The 19,384-nt window shown below is 42.0% G+C and overlaps 1 protein-coding gene and 1 long non-coding RNA gene across 13 annotated transcripts in view; one reads left to right on the top strand and one right to left on the bottom strand.

The window, feature by feature from the left end:
- The window catches only part of PALM2AKAP2 (PALM2 and AKAP2 fusion), a 531,488-nt gene extending 518,178 nt beyond the window's left edge, over positions 1–13,310 (top strand). For 7 of the 11 annotated variants that reach the window (XM_016960332.4, XM_016960330.4, XM_054657783.2 and 4 more), the window contains 1 exon segment: positions 9,207–13,310. In XM_016960332.4, coding sequence (XP_016815821.2) covers positions 9,207–9,229 — 23 coding nt within the window. In that variant the 3' untranslated portion in view covers positions 9,230–13,310. 11 annotated transcript variants of the gene reach the window in all.
- Positions 13,311–14,684: 1,374 nt separating this feature from the next.
- Positions 14,685–19,046, bottom strand: LOC129135978 (uncharacterized). Of its 2 annotated transcripts, none has more exons than XR_008537167.1 (3): positions 19,005–19,046; positions 17,188–17,259; positions 14,685–15,088 (listed from the first exon to the last, which is right to left on the bottom strand). It is a non-coding gene; the product is annotated as an uncharacterized LOC129135978 (long non-coding RNA). The 2 variants fall into 2 exon arrangements; XR_008537168.2 differs by lacking the exon at positions 14,685–15,088 and adding an exon at positions 15,566–16,013.
- Positions 19,047–19,384: the final 338 nt, after the last annotated feature.

Raw genomic sequence — 19,384 nt, 5'->3', positions numbered from 1 at the left:
ATCCGTAGAAGCATGAAGTTAATTCTCTTAAAGGTAAAGTAATTCTGGTCTCTAGCCTCCATTTACAGACACTATTCTCACAGAGAAACATGGCTTCTTAGACTCTCCACCCTCTAAGCACCTCAGTGGGTCACACCTACACACCCAACATCTCCCCATGTTATGCAGCATCACCCCTGGCACCTCCATTTGCTAATATTTTTTCCAGTAAGCCACTTGGCAGCATTTTGGCATGCCGTTTTGGAGATGATAAACCACACCTGAGAATCAATGCCTGTCGCGTGATTAGAACACAACCATGTGTTTGCCCATCGAAAGTAACAGTTATTTGTGAATTGAGCAAAAATAATTCTTATTTTTTATTCTTTTTAAGGAGAAGGCAGAGTTAAAAACAAGACAGGTGCTGATCATTGGAATGTGTATAAAGTGTGATATGTTAGACACAATGATATCGAGGAGAGTGAAAGACAGAAGGAGAAAGATAGAATGTAGCTACGGCTGAAGTTTTGCTGAGTGAGAAAAACTGATCTTTGCCATCAAAACAAGTTCAGTGTCCCCCGAGCCCCCGTCAGAGTTGGGGTGGCCTCTGGGGTCCTGTCCACAGGGACTCAGCTCAGGGCCCTGCTCTCTCCAGTTTTCCACTTTATAAAAAGTCATATGCAGAGAGGCCCCTGGCTTATGGGAGTCAGGGAGTGGTGTTATCCAAAGGTTATCCCCAACCAGCCATATTTGTTACTAGCTCAGAACTTGAGCAAAGTACTCCCTTTAGTTGCCACAGTCTTCACCCACCTGGGCTGATTTCTTTGTCCTGTATATTGGAGTCACCAATGAGTATCTCCAGCCTCATTTATTAATGGACCTCTTGGCTAATTCTGAGGGCAGGAGGATTACCATCCCCACCCCTACCCACTTACCCAAGGCTGTTTACCAACCTATGCAAGGCCTTTGTGTGAATTAGGAAAAAAAACCACCCTTGTTCCTCTATGAAGATGCAGCCCTGCACCAGCCACACATTTGGAGGGTAGAGTAGGGGACTGGGCTTTAGTACCATTCATCCCTTTAGTCTGATGCTTTTGTGCAGTGCACACAACACACACCCAGATGCAGCAATCCTATTCATATTGTGGGTTTCTCTTATCTGGAAATGTTCTCTTATGTGGAAATGTCCGCTTATCTGGGTCTCATACCATTTCTGCTCAGTCATGCAATTCATAATGGACTAGTGAATCCTAGTTTCCTAAAGGGCTTCTTGATGCCTTGCAAAGCGACTGCCTCCAAGGTGGGGTTGCCCACTCATGGACCTGGAAGACATTTGGATCAGTGGGCACAAATGATGGGCTATTTGGATGTTTTTCCTTCAGGCATGAAGAACCCCTCTAGGAAGCTCTGATTCATTAGTCCATCCTGAGTGACATGACTGTATTTAGGCAAACAGTATTTTTCCAGCCAATTGTTTCCCTAACCTGACCTGAGCCTCAGAAAGTGAAGATGATGGGTCATTGAGTCAATGATGCTCATGAACATCTCGAGGGTTTGCTTTGCCTTTCTCAGTTGAAGGGATGTTGACCAGAGTCCAAATCACAGCCTCCTGGATGTTCAGCCCCATCTTTACTTTTAGCACAGGATCTGCTCTCAGTGGGGTTTTCCAGTGTGCTCTCTCTCTCTTTATCATCCCATGACTTCATTACTGAGAGGTCATCCAACCACTCTGTCTCATCTTAGAACAAGAGAAGACCTCGTCGGTTTTCCTGGGCTACGTCAAATCTGAGAGTTCCTGGCACACATTACCCTTCCAGACCAGGACATGCATTGAGAGTTGTGGCCATACTCTCGCTCAGTGTATGAAGGAAGCCTATCTGCCTCCTGTTTCCCCAGATGCTACAGGAAGCTCAGTGATGCCTTGTGCTTCCCTAACTCTCTCTTACGTTCTCACTCATACCCTAGTGAAGATGCAAAGGAGAGAGAAGAGCTCCTGACTTGTCAGCTCCCAGCCATTAGCCCAATCATGACAGAACTATAATTCCTAAGTGCTACATATAAGAAGCAGTCAGCAATCACAGATGTGTGATCCCACCTAACTAGTCTATGGCTATCAATGCCCCAAACCAATAAATGCTTTAAATGCCCCAAGCAGTGTAAATGTACGCTCATTACCATAATTCTGGAGAGGGATGTCCCAAATTGGTCCTGCTATCTCATTTTCCATAGTCAGGCCATTTTTTTCTGTACTATGAGTAAGACTTTTAGTCCCCTATAGGAACTAAAGGATCATTTCAGTTCCTAAGTGCTCATACTAATAATCCTATATAATCACCAGAAATTGCTATCAAAGGATGATCCCACTCTCAGGAACTTACCCAGGCCCCCAGGGTTCTGACGAGGGAGGCTGTGTGGTCTCCCTAGGCAAGACTACCCTTAGGCCAGTTTCAGAGAATCTGCCTCCACAAACCAACTGCTATGATTAGGATCTTCTTTTAATGGAACAACAGGTTACAAGACGGCTTTGGGGTTCAGAGAAGCCTACGGGAAGAGAAAAGGCTATTTGGCTACAGACTCCAGCAAATCCAAAATGGCCCCCAACGACCTTGCTGGTGGGCAGCTGATTGTGTACAGAGGGGAAGGAATCTTGTTAATTCAAAGTACAGAAACTGAAAGCAACGTTTTGAATTAACAAAGTACGGCTTATCTGATATTTTTATTAGTGGACAATAGGGTATCTAGTTGCTGCAAAGAATAGACTTATAAATAAACTAATATCAGATGGAGAAAGTTTTGGCATGGGTGTAGAATGGCCTCCTGGTATTACTTCCCCTCCCATCCTCTTTTGGTGTGGTGCCTGTTCCCGGCTAGGGGGTGTTCTGTAAGTGTGTCACTGCCATGTACTAACCCTGGTCTTTTCCCTCTCTGCCAGTACACTTCTAAGTTACTGTCTTGCAAGGTGACTTCCGAGGTACTTTTCAATTTGTTTGTCTTGGTCTTACTGAATGCATGATTCAGGTGCATGCTGTTGTGGTTTGCCATTTCCTGATGAGTTAAATGAAAATGGCAAGAAAAATGACTTGTCTCCATATGTATTTTTTTGTGCCTTTTCTGATTTATGGGACTGCCTCGAAATGTTGGAGTCCATGCAACAGTGATATACAATGGTGTGGTTTGCTGTGCTGTGCTGTGGGGGCGAGTGGGAGGGTACTGGGGAAGACCTTGCCTGCTCACGGATCTTGAAGATGTTTGGACCAGAGGACACAAGTGATGGGCTATTTTGGTTTTTAAAGTTTCTTTAGGCATTAATAGCAAGTATACTTGGCCTGGTTGGAAAACAGTGCAGCTCATGCAGATTGAGCTATTGATTTTCACCCATTCTTTGTTTACCTTAACATAAAGCTAGAAAGCACCATTCTATAGATTTAAGATGAACCATCCTAATCTACAGATTTATCAAATGTAAACCATCCTAGACCTCCCTCCCTCCAATCTTTAAACGTGTATTTTTATTTTAGAAACTCTAAGCCTTGATTTCTCCAAAAGCCTCCTTGTTTAAGAGACAAGGTCTTACTCTGTTGCCCAGGGTGGAGTACAGTGGTGCAATCATAGCTCACTGTAGCCTTAACCTCCTGGGCTCAAGCGATACTCCTATCTCAGCCTCCCAAAGAGCTGGAACTACTGGTGTGTGCCACTATGCCCAGCTAATTTATTTTTTAATATTTTTTTTGTAGGGACGGGGGTCTCGCTATGTTGCCCAGGCTGGTCTCAAACTCCTGGCCTCAAGTGATCCTCCTGCCTCAGCCTCCCAAAGCATTGAGGTTACAGGTGTGAGCCACTGTTCTTGGTCCCCAAAAGTCTTCTTTCCTTTTACACAGATTTCACAAATATATGTGCTATAAATATGTGTGCTATGAGAAGGCATAATATTTTTCTCTTTTACTTTTTTTCTATTTTGTCCATTTTTTCTTTTTGCTGAGAAAGCACAATATTTTTCATATTTTTATTTCTGTATTTTATTTTGATTTTAAAAGAATTATTTCAAATGTACAGAATTGTAGAGAGAATCATTCGTTCATTCATTTAACAATTTTCAAGGCTCTACTATGTGTCAGGCATTGTTCTAGGTTCCAAGAATACAGCAGTCAACAAAACAAGTTCCTGATATCATGGAACTGGCATTCAGAATAATATAAGATAATAAAATAACAAAACCCACCTACCCAGCTTTGTCCATTCTTATCACTTCATGATATTTAATATTTTTAAAAGAAATTAGTATTGCAAATATAATTTAAGCCCTCTCGTACTTCTCCCAGTTCCCTCCTCCCTTACAATCTCGCAGAGGTAACTATTTTTGAGCTTGTTGTTCATCATTTCCATGCATGGTTTTATACTTATACTACAAATGTGTATATACATAAACAACATCTTATTTTTGCATGTTTGAAGACATTCTATAAGTGGTAAATCATGTTGCAGTATCTTCTGCTCCTGACTTTGTTCTGTCTGCATTGTTTTGAGATGTGTCCTTGTTGATCACTGTGGCTCTGGTTCATTCTTTATAACTGCTGTATGGTATTCCATTGAATGAATATATCACTATTTATTCAATCTCCTATTACGGAAATGTAGACTGTTTCCAGTTTTTCTTACCGTTAGAAATAATGCTTTTATGAATGTTATTATACATGTCTCTTTATGTACCTATGGAAGAACCTGTCTCTATATTTAGGAGTAGAAGCACTGGCTACTAGCCTGATACATCCTAACATTTACTAGATATTGTAAATTATTTTTCAAGTTGGTTGCATTAACCTGTAGCATAATAAGTTTTTTGGTCTCTCTATTTAGCCAAAGAATTATATTTAAATATAGAGCTGACCTGCTGATTATCAGTAATTTTCTTTCATAAGATATCAAATGAATACTGAGAATATCATTCTGTACCTTCTTTAACGTCTAATTGTGGTTCTCATCTGGAGGATGGCAGTTTGAGAATTAGGACTAAGCCCATCTCCCCTTTGAGTCCATTTAAAACAATGAAAATCTGGTCAAATATATCCAAGGAAGATAGAGTTGGGCCCACTCTGTCTTCAATTTAAAAGCAGGTTGGAAGATGAAATATAAATATTAATATGAATAGGGTGATATTATTTAACATATCTGTCTTTTGTTTCATATGTCCAAATTAAAATTTTCTATATTGATTGCTTTCAAAGTTAAGCAATTCACTTGAATTCCCTAAGCATTAGAAAGAAAAATTAATATTAAAGGGTTGTTGAGAGATAATTGTTTTTTATTCCCTACCAGACCTGAATGTGAATTTGTGAAAACAATAAAACTTTGTTTATTTATTTAGTTTACTTTTTTTTTTTTTTTTTTTGAGACACCGTCTCACTCTGTCACCCAGGCTGAAGTACAGTGGTGCGATCTCAGCTCACTGCAGCCTCTGCCTCCCATGCTCAGGCGAGTCTCATGCCTCAACCTCCTAAGTAGCTGGGACTACAGGTGGCAGCCACCATGCCCAGCTAATTTTTGTATTTTTAGTAGAGACAGGTTTTCACTATGTTGGCCAGGCTGGTCTCGAACACCTAGTCTCAAGCAATCTGCCTGCCTTGGCCTCCCAAACTGCTGGGATTACAGGCTTGAGCCACTGCACCCAGCCACAATAAAACTTTAAATCAGATCGTTTTTTGTTTTCCCTTTTCCATTTCCATGGGGAGTGTTGATTGCTCTTCTCTGGTGTGTCTCCTTCTGGACTCCTTACGGCCATTGGGCAGCCAGATAGTCTGGTGTCCTCAAGCATCAACTCTGCACCCAGAGTGCAGAGTTCAAATCTTGGTTTTGCCTTCTGCTAACTGGGTAATTCTGGGCAAGTTACTTAACCTCCCTGTGCTTCAGGTTCTTCATATAAAAAATGGGAGTAATAACAGCATAAATGTCATAGACTAGTAGTGAGGATTCAAACAGTAACATCGTACTTAGGACGTGAGTATGACATTATTAGAGCCCCAGAGACATATGCCTTTTTGCCCAGAAAATAAAAGAATGAACTTTAGAAAGTGAAGTTAATATGCAATAATAAACAAGTAATAAAAGCTCTAAATTTGCTAGAGATTCACACACACACACACACACACACACACACACACGTCTGAATTAATTACAGAACAGATACTCATTCAAATACCTTGATTTTTGAATCTTCTGAAGACCAGTTGTGGTGCAGCTTTACTCCCAGACACCCCTGGGTCATAAGCCTTATGAACCCAAAGACAGCTTTATATCAAGATTGCCAGGTATTTCAGTAAGGATGTTTATTTTCTTGTCTGTGCCATTACTAGAGGCTTTAGATTTCACTAGAAATTTATTGTATGGCCATGGTAAGTGATTGTATGACCATGGTAAATGGACATACATACTAGGGGAATGAATTAAGAAAAGAGAGCTCATTGTTGGTATAAGTGAATTACTGGGGCTCTTGACAAGTAGATGTCCAAACCCAAGCTATACTAAACGTTTCCATAATTATGAATATTATTTTTCTGCCCATTATACTTTTCGTCACTAAACTCCGTGAGGGAAGGGACTGTTCTATCCTCAACACGAAGCACTGTGCCTTATACTTGGTAGGAAACTAATAAATATGTGTAAATTGGATTGATAGATGGCTTGTAACAAGAGTTCCTAAAGAGCAGAGCAAACTCAATTTGCTCAAGTTGTTTGAGAATTAAAATAGGGTTTAAATAACAAGACAAAGAACATTCCAAGAGGATGGGGACCATAGTTTTTAGAACTTTAGATTTATTTTTAGCTTTGATGTAAACCTTTCTGTTTGTATCTGCAATCTGAAAGGCAAAGAGATGATCCTTTTATACAATGTAGAGTTCTCTATAAAATGCCCTATTTGCATGCCACTTCATAATTTATAAGTCCCTTTCACATGATGATAGAAATAATTATTCCATCATAGTTTGAGAGCTTACTATGTGCTGGGAACTATACTTTACATACATTGCCTCATTGATTTATCCGTCCAACTTTATGCTGTAGTTTTTATGATCCCCATTTTACATGGGGATACTGAAGCACAGGGGTAAGTGGCTTTTCCAAGGTCATGAGGATTTGAAGTAGACCTGCCTGGACTTCTGAGTCCACAGTGCCTTCTGAGAAAGCCTGTGAAGTGGGGTAGCTGTGTTCTCCATGTTATAGATAAGAAATGTGAGATAAAAGATGAACAACAAAGGACAAAACTGGAAATAGAGCCCAGGACTTCCACGTGCAGTCCAGTGCTGTTTTTCAGTTCCATGCTACCACACATTAGACTATTAGAAAATTTCTCTATTTAACTATACAGATTTGGAAGCATGCTTTCCTCCTACTAATTTGTTATTCGTAGATATCTGTGGATATTGAGTGAGTGACCGTGATATGCTTACATACAAAACACATTATGCAAAACACACATGGCTTGTGTGCTTAACAATGCATCATTCATTCAGCAAACGTGACTGAGGAGGAAAAGGGGAGGCTTCACAGAGGAAGATATGTTGAAGCTCTGGGTGGTCCATTCCTTTGGCAAAGGTGCAGAGAAGCAGGTTGAGATGGACCCCCGATCTCCCATCTACCCACAATCTGCTTATGTCTGGGCTCCCACCTCTGCCTGTGACTGCATCTCCTTGCTTCTCTGGAGTTGCCAACTGTATTAGTCCATTTTCATACTGCTATGAAGAAATAACCAAGACTGGGTAATTTATAAAGAAAAAGAGGTTTAATGGACTCACAGTTCCACATGGCTGGGGAGGCCTCACAATCATGGCAGAAGGTGAAGGAAGATCAAAGGCACGTCTTACATGGCAGCAGGCAAGACAGTGTGTGCAGGGGAACTGCCCTTTATAAAACCATCAGGTCTGGTGAGACTTATTCACTATCATGAGAACAGCTTGGGAAAACTCGCTCCCACATTGAATTGCCTCCTATGAGTCCCTCCTGCTACACAAGGGGATTATGGGAGCTACAATTCAAGATGAGATTTGGGTGGAGACACAGCCAATCCATATCACCAACATCACTGTCCCTTGCCTAACTGATTATATTTAGAATGAGCAGTGCCTTCATTGCAGTTTGGATAATCAACCAATGTTGGCTCTACTGGACTTTTCTTCAAAATCAGAAACTGTACATCCTAAGCAAATGCCAGAACAATTGGCAAGAATGCCTGGACTTGTTTTCTGCATGGTCATGAAATAGAACCATTTTTCATATGTTGGCAACCTAAATGCCATTAATCTGGAATCTCTTCTTGATCAAACTGAAACTGGACCAGATAGGCTGAAGTCTCCTCTCGGGATTCCACAGACTGCCCTAGTGAATGGGAGGAAGGGAGGCTCTCCCTCAGTGGTGGTGAGCCTACTTGTCCTTAATGTTGTCACCTTTCATTTCATTGATTAGCATGTGGGGTCTGAAGTTGCATCAGAATGCTGAGATTGCTTCTATTGATCCAAGAACTTTTTTTTTTTTTCATGTAATGGCTTTTTTAGTTTAATTTTGCCAAAGTAGGTTTTTATACTATAAATATCATCATGGCTTATATAGGTTTGCAAAGCTTGATGGACTGAATCCACACTGGTCCCATTGTTTGGAATTATTTTCTGGTTTGCTTGTTTATGAAGAGACTAAGACCATCTATAGTGTGCTGTCTAATATGGTAATCACTAGTCACATGGAGCTATTCAAATTAAAATTAATTAAAATGAAATAAAATTAAATATTTAGCTTCTCAGCCACACTAGCCCTATTTCAAGTGCTCAATAGCCACATATGGCTAGTGGCTACCATACTGGATAGCAGAGATACATTTTCATCATTGCATAAAGTTCAATTGGACAGCACTGATCTGCTGCGTGTAGGGATCTGCTTTATCTGAAAACTTGATGCAGAATCACGGCTAGTTCAAAGAAACTTGCAGAACATTTCATGAAAATTAAATTTCTCTATGGTGAAAACTAGGGGTCAAGTAGCAGATGAATACTGGCTGTGAGATGAATGCATAACCAGAACCTCCCATTCCCCTTTTTCCAGTGTCTCTCCTATCTCCCAGCAGTGCTTTATCACTTTCTCCTCTCAAGTTGATAAAGAGAAAGGAAGAAAGAAACAGAGAAGTTGGTTTATGTTCATAATTAACATCCATGAACTCTGCATAATTTTTTCCCCTCTCTTTACAGGTCCTCGAGGCCACACGGGTTAATCGAAGAAAGAGCGCACTGGCTTTGCGCTGGGAAGCAGGGATCTATGCCAACCAGGAGGAAGAAGACAACGAATAAACTTCCTTCAACCCAGGAAGCGTCTTTGGTGCTTGGGAGACCAAGAAACCAAGAAATTAACAACTGAAAGCATTTTAATGGACTATTTATTAAAGTGCAAACAAACTCAGCAATCCTTATGTAGACCAGAAGCTGCAATATACAATGATGAAAATGAAACGAAAAGGAAGTCCCCCCATCAGACTCTGGACACCCAGGAGTCAAAAGAGAAAGGATTTTTTTGGTGACTCAATCCCAGTGTCTGGTTTGGGGCCAATCTACAATGGATCCAAAAGGACAAAACATGTTACAAGCAAATCAACATAGTTGCTGCAGGCGGAACTGAGACCAGCCTCTCTGGGTGATGAAGGACAATGGTGGTAGGGCCACTTAGAGAGCAGTAGGGCCCAGGCTGGTGCAGCCTACATGGCACAGGATATTTCCCTGCACCAGTTTCCCACCTGTCACTCGCAGCATCAGAGGGTGTTGCATTAACTCCATTTTCTCCAGCAGCCATAAAATGAATGGCGTTTCTCTCCATATTTGCCCAGAAGAGGCAGTTATGATTCCACTTCTCTTACATTTAATTATTTTTAATTGAGAACAACTCATGATCGCAATTCATAAAATCCATATTTTAAGACAATATTTCTTCATGTCACAAACACAATCTATTCTACATGAGGAGGCTGAGAAAGGGGAAGAGAAAACCAAACCAAGTGGATGATGTTAGCTTTAGGATCGTGTCTGCTTATAATATTCACTGATCTGCAGTTTATGAGAACACATTTTCACAGTTATGTTTCTTCATAGGAAAACTATATTTAGTGGGCAACAACTATTTTTATGATGGGATGGGGGAATATATACACGTATAGAATCTGTACACATTGAACAACTTGGTTCAAGATGGTGGGGGCATTTTTAGAGCGGCAATAATTGAAAAAAAAGGCGAACTCTGCCTTGGAGAGGTAGATGATAAGAAATAAAAAGGTGTTTATTACTATTTTGTATTATAAAGTGGGCCTTAGAGTTAGGAAGAAGAATGATGGATTCTTTTTGGATCAATCAGAAAGGAAACACGAAAGAAAAGTCATGAAGGTAGAGAGAGAAAAAGGGAGGGAGGGAGAAAGAATGGGAACAAAATAAGGAGGTAAGAGATACTATTTTTGCTGAGCAACCAGTGTTTTTCAGGATGATACAAAGGAAAACATAGAATAGAAATTTAAGTGCAGGCTTGGAATCAGCTACAAATCCTAAAGATGGGGTGTGTGTGGATGTGTGTGTGTGTGTACACCATTGTGTGTTTGTGTAAAATGTATATGTTCATGAGTAAGGGTGTGTGTGTGTATTAAAATTCCAGAGTGACCGTGGCACTTGGGTATACAGGTAATTCCTCCAGAGCTGTTTGCTGGCTTCAGGAGTGGAGTGAGAATTTCTTTTTTATGAAAAGGGATATAAAGGCACCGAGCTGATGCAGTATTTGTAATATTAAGTTGACCTAACAAGGTATTTGCATGAGTCACAATTACAAAGTTTTGAGCGGTTTTGTAATTTGACATTTAGGAAAGTCTCCTATTTATTCTCATACTTTACATTCATGCTTAGTATACTATAGAGGATGCCAGCTTTAATCTTTCTGTCATTTAAAGCAATATGATAAGGGTATTCAATAATTGGGTGCCCTAAATTTCTGGATGAGAAAATTTTCAATTCTGGCCATGAGAAAGGAAAAAAAAAATAACCAGCCTTCTTTTTTTTTCCTTTGTTTTAAAACTGTGGTTTTTTAAAAAGCAATAATTAACTCAGACCTCACTAAAAATCATTTTTGTTTTTATATTGTTATGTCATAAGCTCTATTATGTTATTCTAACAAGTAGCAATTTCACAAAATTTGTATGTAGATGTTAATGCACATTTCCTTTGCTTCTTTTATTAGACTAGTGTTGACTTTTGGGGGGGGACATTTATTCACAGATGAGAAGTAGGCACAAAGTAAAAAATGGAACCATCTACTAACAAGGATCCTTTAAAACTGCCAAGGGAGCTCTAACTTGAAGCCACATTCTACAGATGGCAGCCCAAATAGCACATGGGCAATTGGCACCATCTTTATATGGTTGATTCTCCTGAATATTTTGAATGAATTCTCAACAAAATGTGCTAGCCACTGGGGACGCAAAACAAGTAAGATCCCTGTTGCAAGAAATTCATTTTATAATGAGGGAGGTTGGCATGGAGACTAAAATTCTCAGGAAAATGAGATCCGTGTTAGATTAGAAGTCCTGATGTGAAATGGGAGGACTCAGGAAGGAGGATCGTCTTTACCTGAGGATTTCTAGCCAGAGGTCCCAGATGCCTGGGCTGAGAACCCCAGCGATAAGGGGGCGTTCCCAAAGCAGACACAGGGATAAGAACAGAGGAGGCAGCAGCATTGCACAGCCCCAGGCACAGTGGCAGTTAGGATGGCTGGAGAGTAGGATAGTTCTATGGGTTGCCCAAAAAATGTGATGTGCTTCATGTTTTCTCTGACTCATAGATCTGGTAGAGACCATAGACATGATATAGACCCACTTTTCACAAGAGGAAACCATCCTTATGACTTACCTTAAAGTCTTTTGCTCTGTTTTGAAGGAAACCATGTGCTTCATGAAACCTACATTTGACAAGAGAATGTACAGCTAAGAGAAAAGCTTAAGAGGCCACACTATTCGCGGAATGGCTTTAGAGGCAGATGAAGTGGTCTTTGACCACAGTTGATTGAACCAGAGCACTTATTGCTTAAAGAATAACAGAGTTCTAGAGCTGGGGGTTCTTGGGCCATGCTCCGTGTGTGGATAAGGAAAGAAATACTGTTTCTGGGACTCTCCCACAGTCACAAAGCTGTTTTCACTGTGGTCCCTACATCTCTTAACTTTTGCTATTACTCTATGCTGCCTTCCGGATTACTGCTGTCTATCTTCTTGCTCCACTCACTGAAGATCCTATTATAATCCCATGAAAATGTAAATTACAGTTTACTTGGGAGAGCCAGATTTTCTCTGTGCTCTTGAGTTTTTTATTCATTCAAGAAACCTTGGGCCACCGCTTTATACATAGCACCGTGCTAGGCTCTGGGATCCCAAATGGACCCTTTTAACTTTCTGAAGATGGGACCGTCCCCTGGAGGAAAGTCATTCCTGCCTAATCCATCGAGAGAAAGAGGCTTACGAAAAACTTTGCCTCTGATGCTCAGCCCCATCCCCAAATAGCACGCAAGCTTGTTAACCCCACCTCTTACAAAATGTTTAGATTCTGTAGATGTTAAAAGCCTTTCTGGAAGTATTGCATTCTGCCGTGTTTATAGGTGTTCACTTTCATCCAGAGCTGATTAACTACTGACATGCCTTGGCTTTCTCATCCAGAAATTATGGAAACAGGGTCTGTCAGTGGCAGGAGGCCGGGCTGTGTTTTACTTGGATGACACAATGCAATTTACTTGCCTCTTCATACCCATGCATGCTGCTCACCCTAGACAATGACATATAAGCCGTATATAGATCAATGTCCACATATATATACACACACACACATATATATATATAAAGTGTAACAAGGAACACTAAAACAGTGTTGATTCTTGTCTCTGAAGACAAATAATTAAACCTTTTTTTCCCAACTAAAGAATGGATTTAATTAAACTATGTATTGAAAAAAAAGTAGCCTAAGTGTTAGAGATGGTGAATATTTTCATTTTAGTTAAAGAACAAATTTCCTGAATTTTAAGCATTCAGTGAGCTGCCAATTTTGATTTTGTGTTGCTCTTTACCCAAATTATTTTTTCTTTGTTTTTCTTTTTTTGGGGGAGGAGGGGGAAAAAGCAGCAATACTGTGTTTGGAAATTATACTCTGTATCTGGTTTTCCTGTGTATGTTAACCACTTAAATGTTATTATCCTGCTTTGGTTTTATAGTGATTGTGAGGCATTCAATGCAAGTATACAGTTATTTTCTCATTAAAATCCAATGTGTGTTGAGTTTTTATAAATAATGGCTGCTTGTTTGACCGTGAGGGAGGGTGGAAGACTGGGCCAAACAGTGGCACGCCAGCGTCCGACTTGGCCGCTACTGTGTGACAGCTTCTGGTTCCTCATGTTTGCAACAAAGGAATCAATCCGAGCTGAGGGGGCACTGCTGCACCAGGCTGTTCCCACAGCCCCCTTTTCAATGCTGTCCCCAGCCACCCTGGCTAGATGCCAGAAGCTGCAAGTGCCTCTTAAGGACATAGACTCGAAGCCACAGCAAGAGCTGGACAAACAGCAGGACGAACCGTAAATTCCAGCCTTGCCTGTAGCTTTTGGCTCTAACCTTTAGAATACATTATGAGCACCGGCCGGGCGCGGTCGCTCACGCCTGTAATCCCAGCACTTTGGGAGGCCGAGACGGGCGGATCACGAGGCCAGGAGATCAAGACCATCTTGGCTAACACGGTGAAACCCCGTCTCTACTAAAAATACAAAAAATTAGCCGGGTGCGGTGGCGGGCTCCTGTAGTCCCAGCTACTCGGGAGGCTGAGGCAGGAGAATGGCGTGAACCCGGGAGGCGGAGCTTGCAGTGAGCCGAGATCACACGACTGCACTCCAGCCTGGGCGACAGAGCCAGACTCCGTCTCAGAAAAAAAAAAAAAAAAAAAATACATTCTGAGCACCTGTATTTGGCTCTCCTCTGCAAGGAATAGCTGATGGCTACATGATGACATGAAGGACTCCTTTTGTTGTATTCAACATAAAGCCCCTTTCCCCAAACTCTTACTCTGGTTTCTTCATTTTCCTACTCTTCTACTACACCCAACTCTTTTTCTTTTTATTTTTATTTTCTTTCTTTTTTTCTTTTTTTTTCTTTCTTTTTCTTTTTTTTTTTGCTAGAGCTTTATTGTGGTATAATTTACTTAACAAAATTTATTCATTTCAAGAGCATGCGAAGACCACAAGTTTATCAGGAAGCGTCCTCCCACATTTCCGTCCGTCCTCCCTTCTACTTCCTCCCTCCCCCTTCAGTCTCCAGCTGCTCCATCCCATCACCGAGCCCTGGGCCCCTGACCCCTGACCATCAGTTTTCCTAGTCTTTCCCTCGGCCCCTCCTCTTCCTGGTACTTCCTTTCCAGCTGCCTTTTTCTCTCTCTCCCCATTTGTAACTCTTCCAGCCTTTTTCTCCCCAGGATTTCCAACCATATCTTCCTGTTCCGAGCATCTGGGGGTGTTCTGTGGCACCTGTCAGGGGTGACATCTTTCAACCTCTAAGTGGTGAGAGTTCTGAATTTGGAAGTGGGGGCACCCCTTTAAAAATTTGATCAAAGTCTAGTAACAGTGCATAACACTTGTGAATGTCACTGAGAATGTGACAGGCACTCCAGGCTCTCCATGACTATGATACATTTATATTTATATTTATATTGATTTCCATTTTACATAGTAGGAAACTGCAGCCCCGGGAGGTTAGTTTTTCAATGCATAGCTTGTAAATGGTAGTGCTTGCATTTGAACCCCGGCTCTTAACTGCTCTTCCCACAGGAGCACACATTGGCAGCTTCACATGCGTGTGAAGTCGAAATGGGCTTGCACCATCTCCCCGCACTGTACTGTCCAGGAAAGAGGCTCTCAGGGATCAAAGCCAAGGCTGTGATAGGAGCCCAAGTCTAGGGGAAGAGTGAGGTTTTGGTGGGAGCAACAAAGAACTTTCTTCCTTTGGATGAACTTTCTCTGGGCTCTTCTCTTCGAGATCATCTCTCCCAGGAGATGGTGACAGCAGATGGCCCAGGCATCCCAGCTGCCAAAAGAAAGGACCCAAAATTGACTGCAAATAGGGTGATAAAAATGTGATAAAATTAAACTGTGGTGATGGTTGCACAATTTTATTTTTATTTTATTTATTTATTTATTATTATACTTTAAGTTTTAGGGTACATGTGCACAATGTGCAGGTTAGTTACATATGTATACATGTGCCATGCTGGGGTGCTGCACCCATTAACTCGTCATTTAGCATTAGGTATATCTCCTAATGCTATCCCTCCCCCCTCCCCCCACCCCACAACAGTCCCCAGAGTGTGATGTTCCCGTTCCTGTGTCCATGTGTTCTCACTGTTCAATTCCCACCTATGAGTGAGAACATGCGGTGTTTGGTTTTTGGTCCTTGTGACAGTTTACTGAGAATGATGATTTCCAATTTCATCCATGTGCCTACAAAGGACATGAACTCATCATTTTTTCTGGCTGCATAGTATTCCATGGTGTATATGGGTTGCTCAATTTTAAATGTACTGAGAATCACACACTTGAAATGAGTAAACTTTGTTAAGTAAATTATACCACAATAAAGTTCCAGCAAAAAAAAAAAAAGAAAGAAAGAAAGAAAAGAAAAAGAGTTGGAGGTAGTAGAGGGAGTAGGAAAATAAAGAAACCAGAGTAAGAGTTTGGGGAAAGGGGCTTTATGTTGAATACAACAAAAGGAGTCCTTCATGTCAACATGTAGCCATCAGCTCTCTCACTAATGAGGAATAAAGCTTCCTCTCCAGGCTGCCTCCAGGAACCAGGGGCAGTGGTGCTGTGACCACGTATGGATTCAGTCCTGGTCCTGTTTCCATCCATCACTACTAACATCTGGAGGCCTCAGGCAGAGGTAGGGATGAGATTTGGCAGGCAGGTGTGCTGGGAAGGAAGGAAGTCAGGCCATGTGTGAAAAAGCAAGTCTCCTGCAATGGTAGAGGAGGGTACAACACTCACAATCGAAGTTATTTTTTGGGAGGCTCTAACTACAAAACTACCAATGTTAAAAGGCATTAACCCTTTACCCAGTAGAGGGCAATTATGCAGGGTCTTTGCTCTGTGATGTGTATCTGTGGGAAGGGATGGGGGCCTGTGTCCATTACCCAAGCTCATCTCCCCTGTTTTGTATTTGTGACAGAGGCTGTCATTGTGAGACACACAAGGCCATGAGGTTACTTTGGAGCACTGCTCATTTTAGTTATGGGATTCCTGGGCCATGAGAGGGCGGTGACTATACTCCTCCCTACACGGAACTCACACCAAATTCAGAATTGAGCTGCTAGGGACATAGAGAACAAATGGGAAATTGAAAAGGAGAATGCAAAAGATTTTAAATGTACAAGATGACACCAAGTGAAAAAATGGGGACTCAGGAAATACCTGGAGATGCCACACCGGCAATTTCTAAATGTTGCCCAAGCATTCACATGCTTTCTCTGGGAGAAAGAAGAGTATTTGCATGGTGCGCAGTGTTTCATGTTGCGAAGACATGGTGATCTCAATGTCAGTTAACCTTGATGGGAGAGTTATCCAAACTCTGGATGGAGAGTTATCTTTGTTCTAAGTTCAAAGTGGGTGGACTCTGGACAACTGGAATGAGTCTACTGCTACCCAAGACAAGTAAAAGCACAAATCAGTTTGGTTTTTCTGTGTCTGCTCGTGTATGGAACATTCAGTGTCTGCAGCGGTCTTCAGCTGGTTATATCAAAGAGCCTCTGGTGAGCCCTGGCTTTCAAATTGGAGTGAGTTCTGCATCACCTGGAGGGCTTGTTACAAATCTGGGCCCCATTTCTGATCTACTGAATCAGATCCACTGATTCTGGGTCCCATCCCAGAACTTCTGATCAGTAGATCTGGAGCGAAGCCCCAGAATTTTCTACCTAGCTCCCTGGAGATGCTGCTGCTGCTGGTCCAGGGACCTCCTTTGAGAACCATCGGTCTAGAGTATAAGAAATGAATAGGTCTGGGCCTGCCACTTATGTTTGAAAATGGGGGAACTGATACATGACTGATAAGCTGCAAACACAGCCGCATGTGGTTCTGGGGTGTTGTGAATATTTGTTGGGGGCTTTTGTGTGTTTGTGCAGCCTACCGACTCACCATTTTGTGGGCCTTGGTGAAGCAGAACTTTGACTCCACTTAGATTCTCGAACGAGGCCCCTCCAACTTTGGCTAAACAGATTAAGAAGAAAGTGGGGGAAAGAGGAAAATATCTCTGTATGTTCAGACTTTAATTTCAGGGTAAGATCAAGGAATTCATTTGACCACTGGAAGAAGTTTTTATTATGTGGGCTGATGCACAATAACATAAGTTTGGACTTAATAACATAAGGACCAATAACATAAGTTTGAGTGACATGGTTACATAATTTGAGATGAGAAGCAAAGTAAGAAGTTATTCTTATTTGGTCGAGGGCAGCACGTCTCAATTCTGACTCCACATTAGAATCACCCAGAGAGCTTTAAAATTTGGATCCAATTGACATGGGTTGGGGTCCAGGTATTAATATGCTCTAAGAGCATCCCAGGTGACCCATATGCAGCAAGCCTTGAGCAATACCACCCTGTGCAGTGGCTCTAACCTGTGCTTACATTAGGATCAGCTCAAGTGATTTTAAAAATACTAGTGCTGGCTGGGTGTGGTGGCTCATGCCTGTAATCCCAGTACTTTAGGAGACCAAGGGAGGCGGATAACTTGAGGCCAGGAGTTCAATACCAGCCTGGTCAACATGGTGAAACCCCATCTGTACTAAAAATACAAAAATTAGCCAGGTGTGGTGGCACATGCCTGTAATCCCACCTACTTGGGAGGCTGAGGCATGAGACTTGCCTGAACCCAGGAGGCGGAGGTTGCAGTGAGCCAAGATCATGCCACTGCCCTCCAGCCTGGGCAACAGAATGAGACTGTCTCAAAAATAAATAAACAGACAAACCAATGCTTGGGCCTCAGCCCCAGATATTCTAATTTATTTAATCTAAATTGGTCTCAGACATGAGTGTGAACATGGGTATGGCGGCACACGCTTGTAATCCCAGCTACTTGTGAAGCTAAGGCAGGAGAATGGCTTGAACCCAGGAGGTGGAGTTTGCAGTGAGCCAAGCTCATGCCACTGCACTCCAGCCTGGGCGAGAGAGCGAGAATCTTGTCTCAAAAAAAAAAAAGAAGGAATATAACATGTGAAATAATTGATCAGCATACATCAAATACATATAAAATACATTAAATGAATGTTAATAGGTGGTGCCATAAAACAAAATATTTAAATAGATAATACAGGTAAATACAAACAAACAAATGTATGTTTGTATTGCTCTGTCACCAGGCTGGAGTGCAATGGCACCGTCTCGGCTCATTGCAATCTCTGCCTCCCAGGTTCAAGTGATTCTCCTGCCTCAGCCTCCCAAGTAGCTGAGACTACAGGCGTGTGCCACCACGCCCAGCTAATTTTTTAGTATTTTTAGTAGAGACGGGGTTTCACCATGTTGGCCAGGCTGGTCTTGAACTCCTGACCTCATGATCCGCCCACCTCATCCTCCCAAAGTGCTGGGATTACAGGCATAAGCCACCGCGCCTGGCCGTTTCTTTCTTTTCCTTTTTTTTAAGTCTCACCTGGAAGCAGGCAGCTAGTTCCTGCACAGAGGTCTCTGGACAGGACCCTCAAATAGACTTTACTTTTGCAAATGTCTGCCCATCTTCACCCGACCCTCCAAATTCAAAGGAAGGATATGAGCTTTCCCTGAGGTTCTGCAGGCCACAGGATGCATCCTTTGTTGCCCTATGATTGTTTGACTCATCTGTCACCTCCACACCTAAGAATGCTGGGCACTGGGAGGAGTACAGCCAAGATTGGGTTTTTTTTCTGTGCCCTGCAGCCTCTGGTGTTTGCCAGTGGCTGACACACCACAGGTGGACCCACCTTATTCAGAGGCAACTCTTGGGATGGATGCTGGTTGTCATGGTAACACTAAAGAATTCTTTTTGGAATCCTGGGCACCACAGTTATATTGCTTGTTGCTACACCCTTTCTGACAGTTTGAGTTAAAGCAGAATCATAAAAGGGACAATGCTAGGAGAAGCAATAAAAGAAGAGCATCACATGCCACCCTTTCTAAGGGTCTCACTTCTGAACATTTTATTATCTCTGCAATTAGAATGTGTCTTACAATCCCTGCTGCATGGGCACAGACATGAGTACCTGGCCTGGCCTGGCCTAAGCAAGGGAAAACTTGGGTGTGGCTATTTCTATTGGGGTCACCGTAATTGAGTTTTCAGCCTTGCTGGCCATGCATGTGTTGT

The sequence above is a fragment of the Pan troglodytes genome, chromosome 11, assembly GCF_028858775.2.
Source record: "Pan troglodytes isolate AG18354 chromosome 11, NHGRI_mPanTro3-v2.0_pri, whole genome shotgun sequence".
In the NCBI taxonomy this organism is placed as follows: Eukaryota; Metazoa; Chordata; class Mammalia; order Primates; family Hominidae; genus Pan; species Pan troglodytes.
The sequence above is the reverse complement of the archived record's forward strand: the minus strand, read 5'-3'. Positions and strand labels throughout refer to the sequence as shown.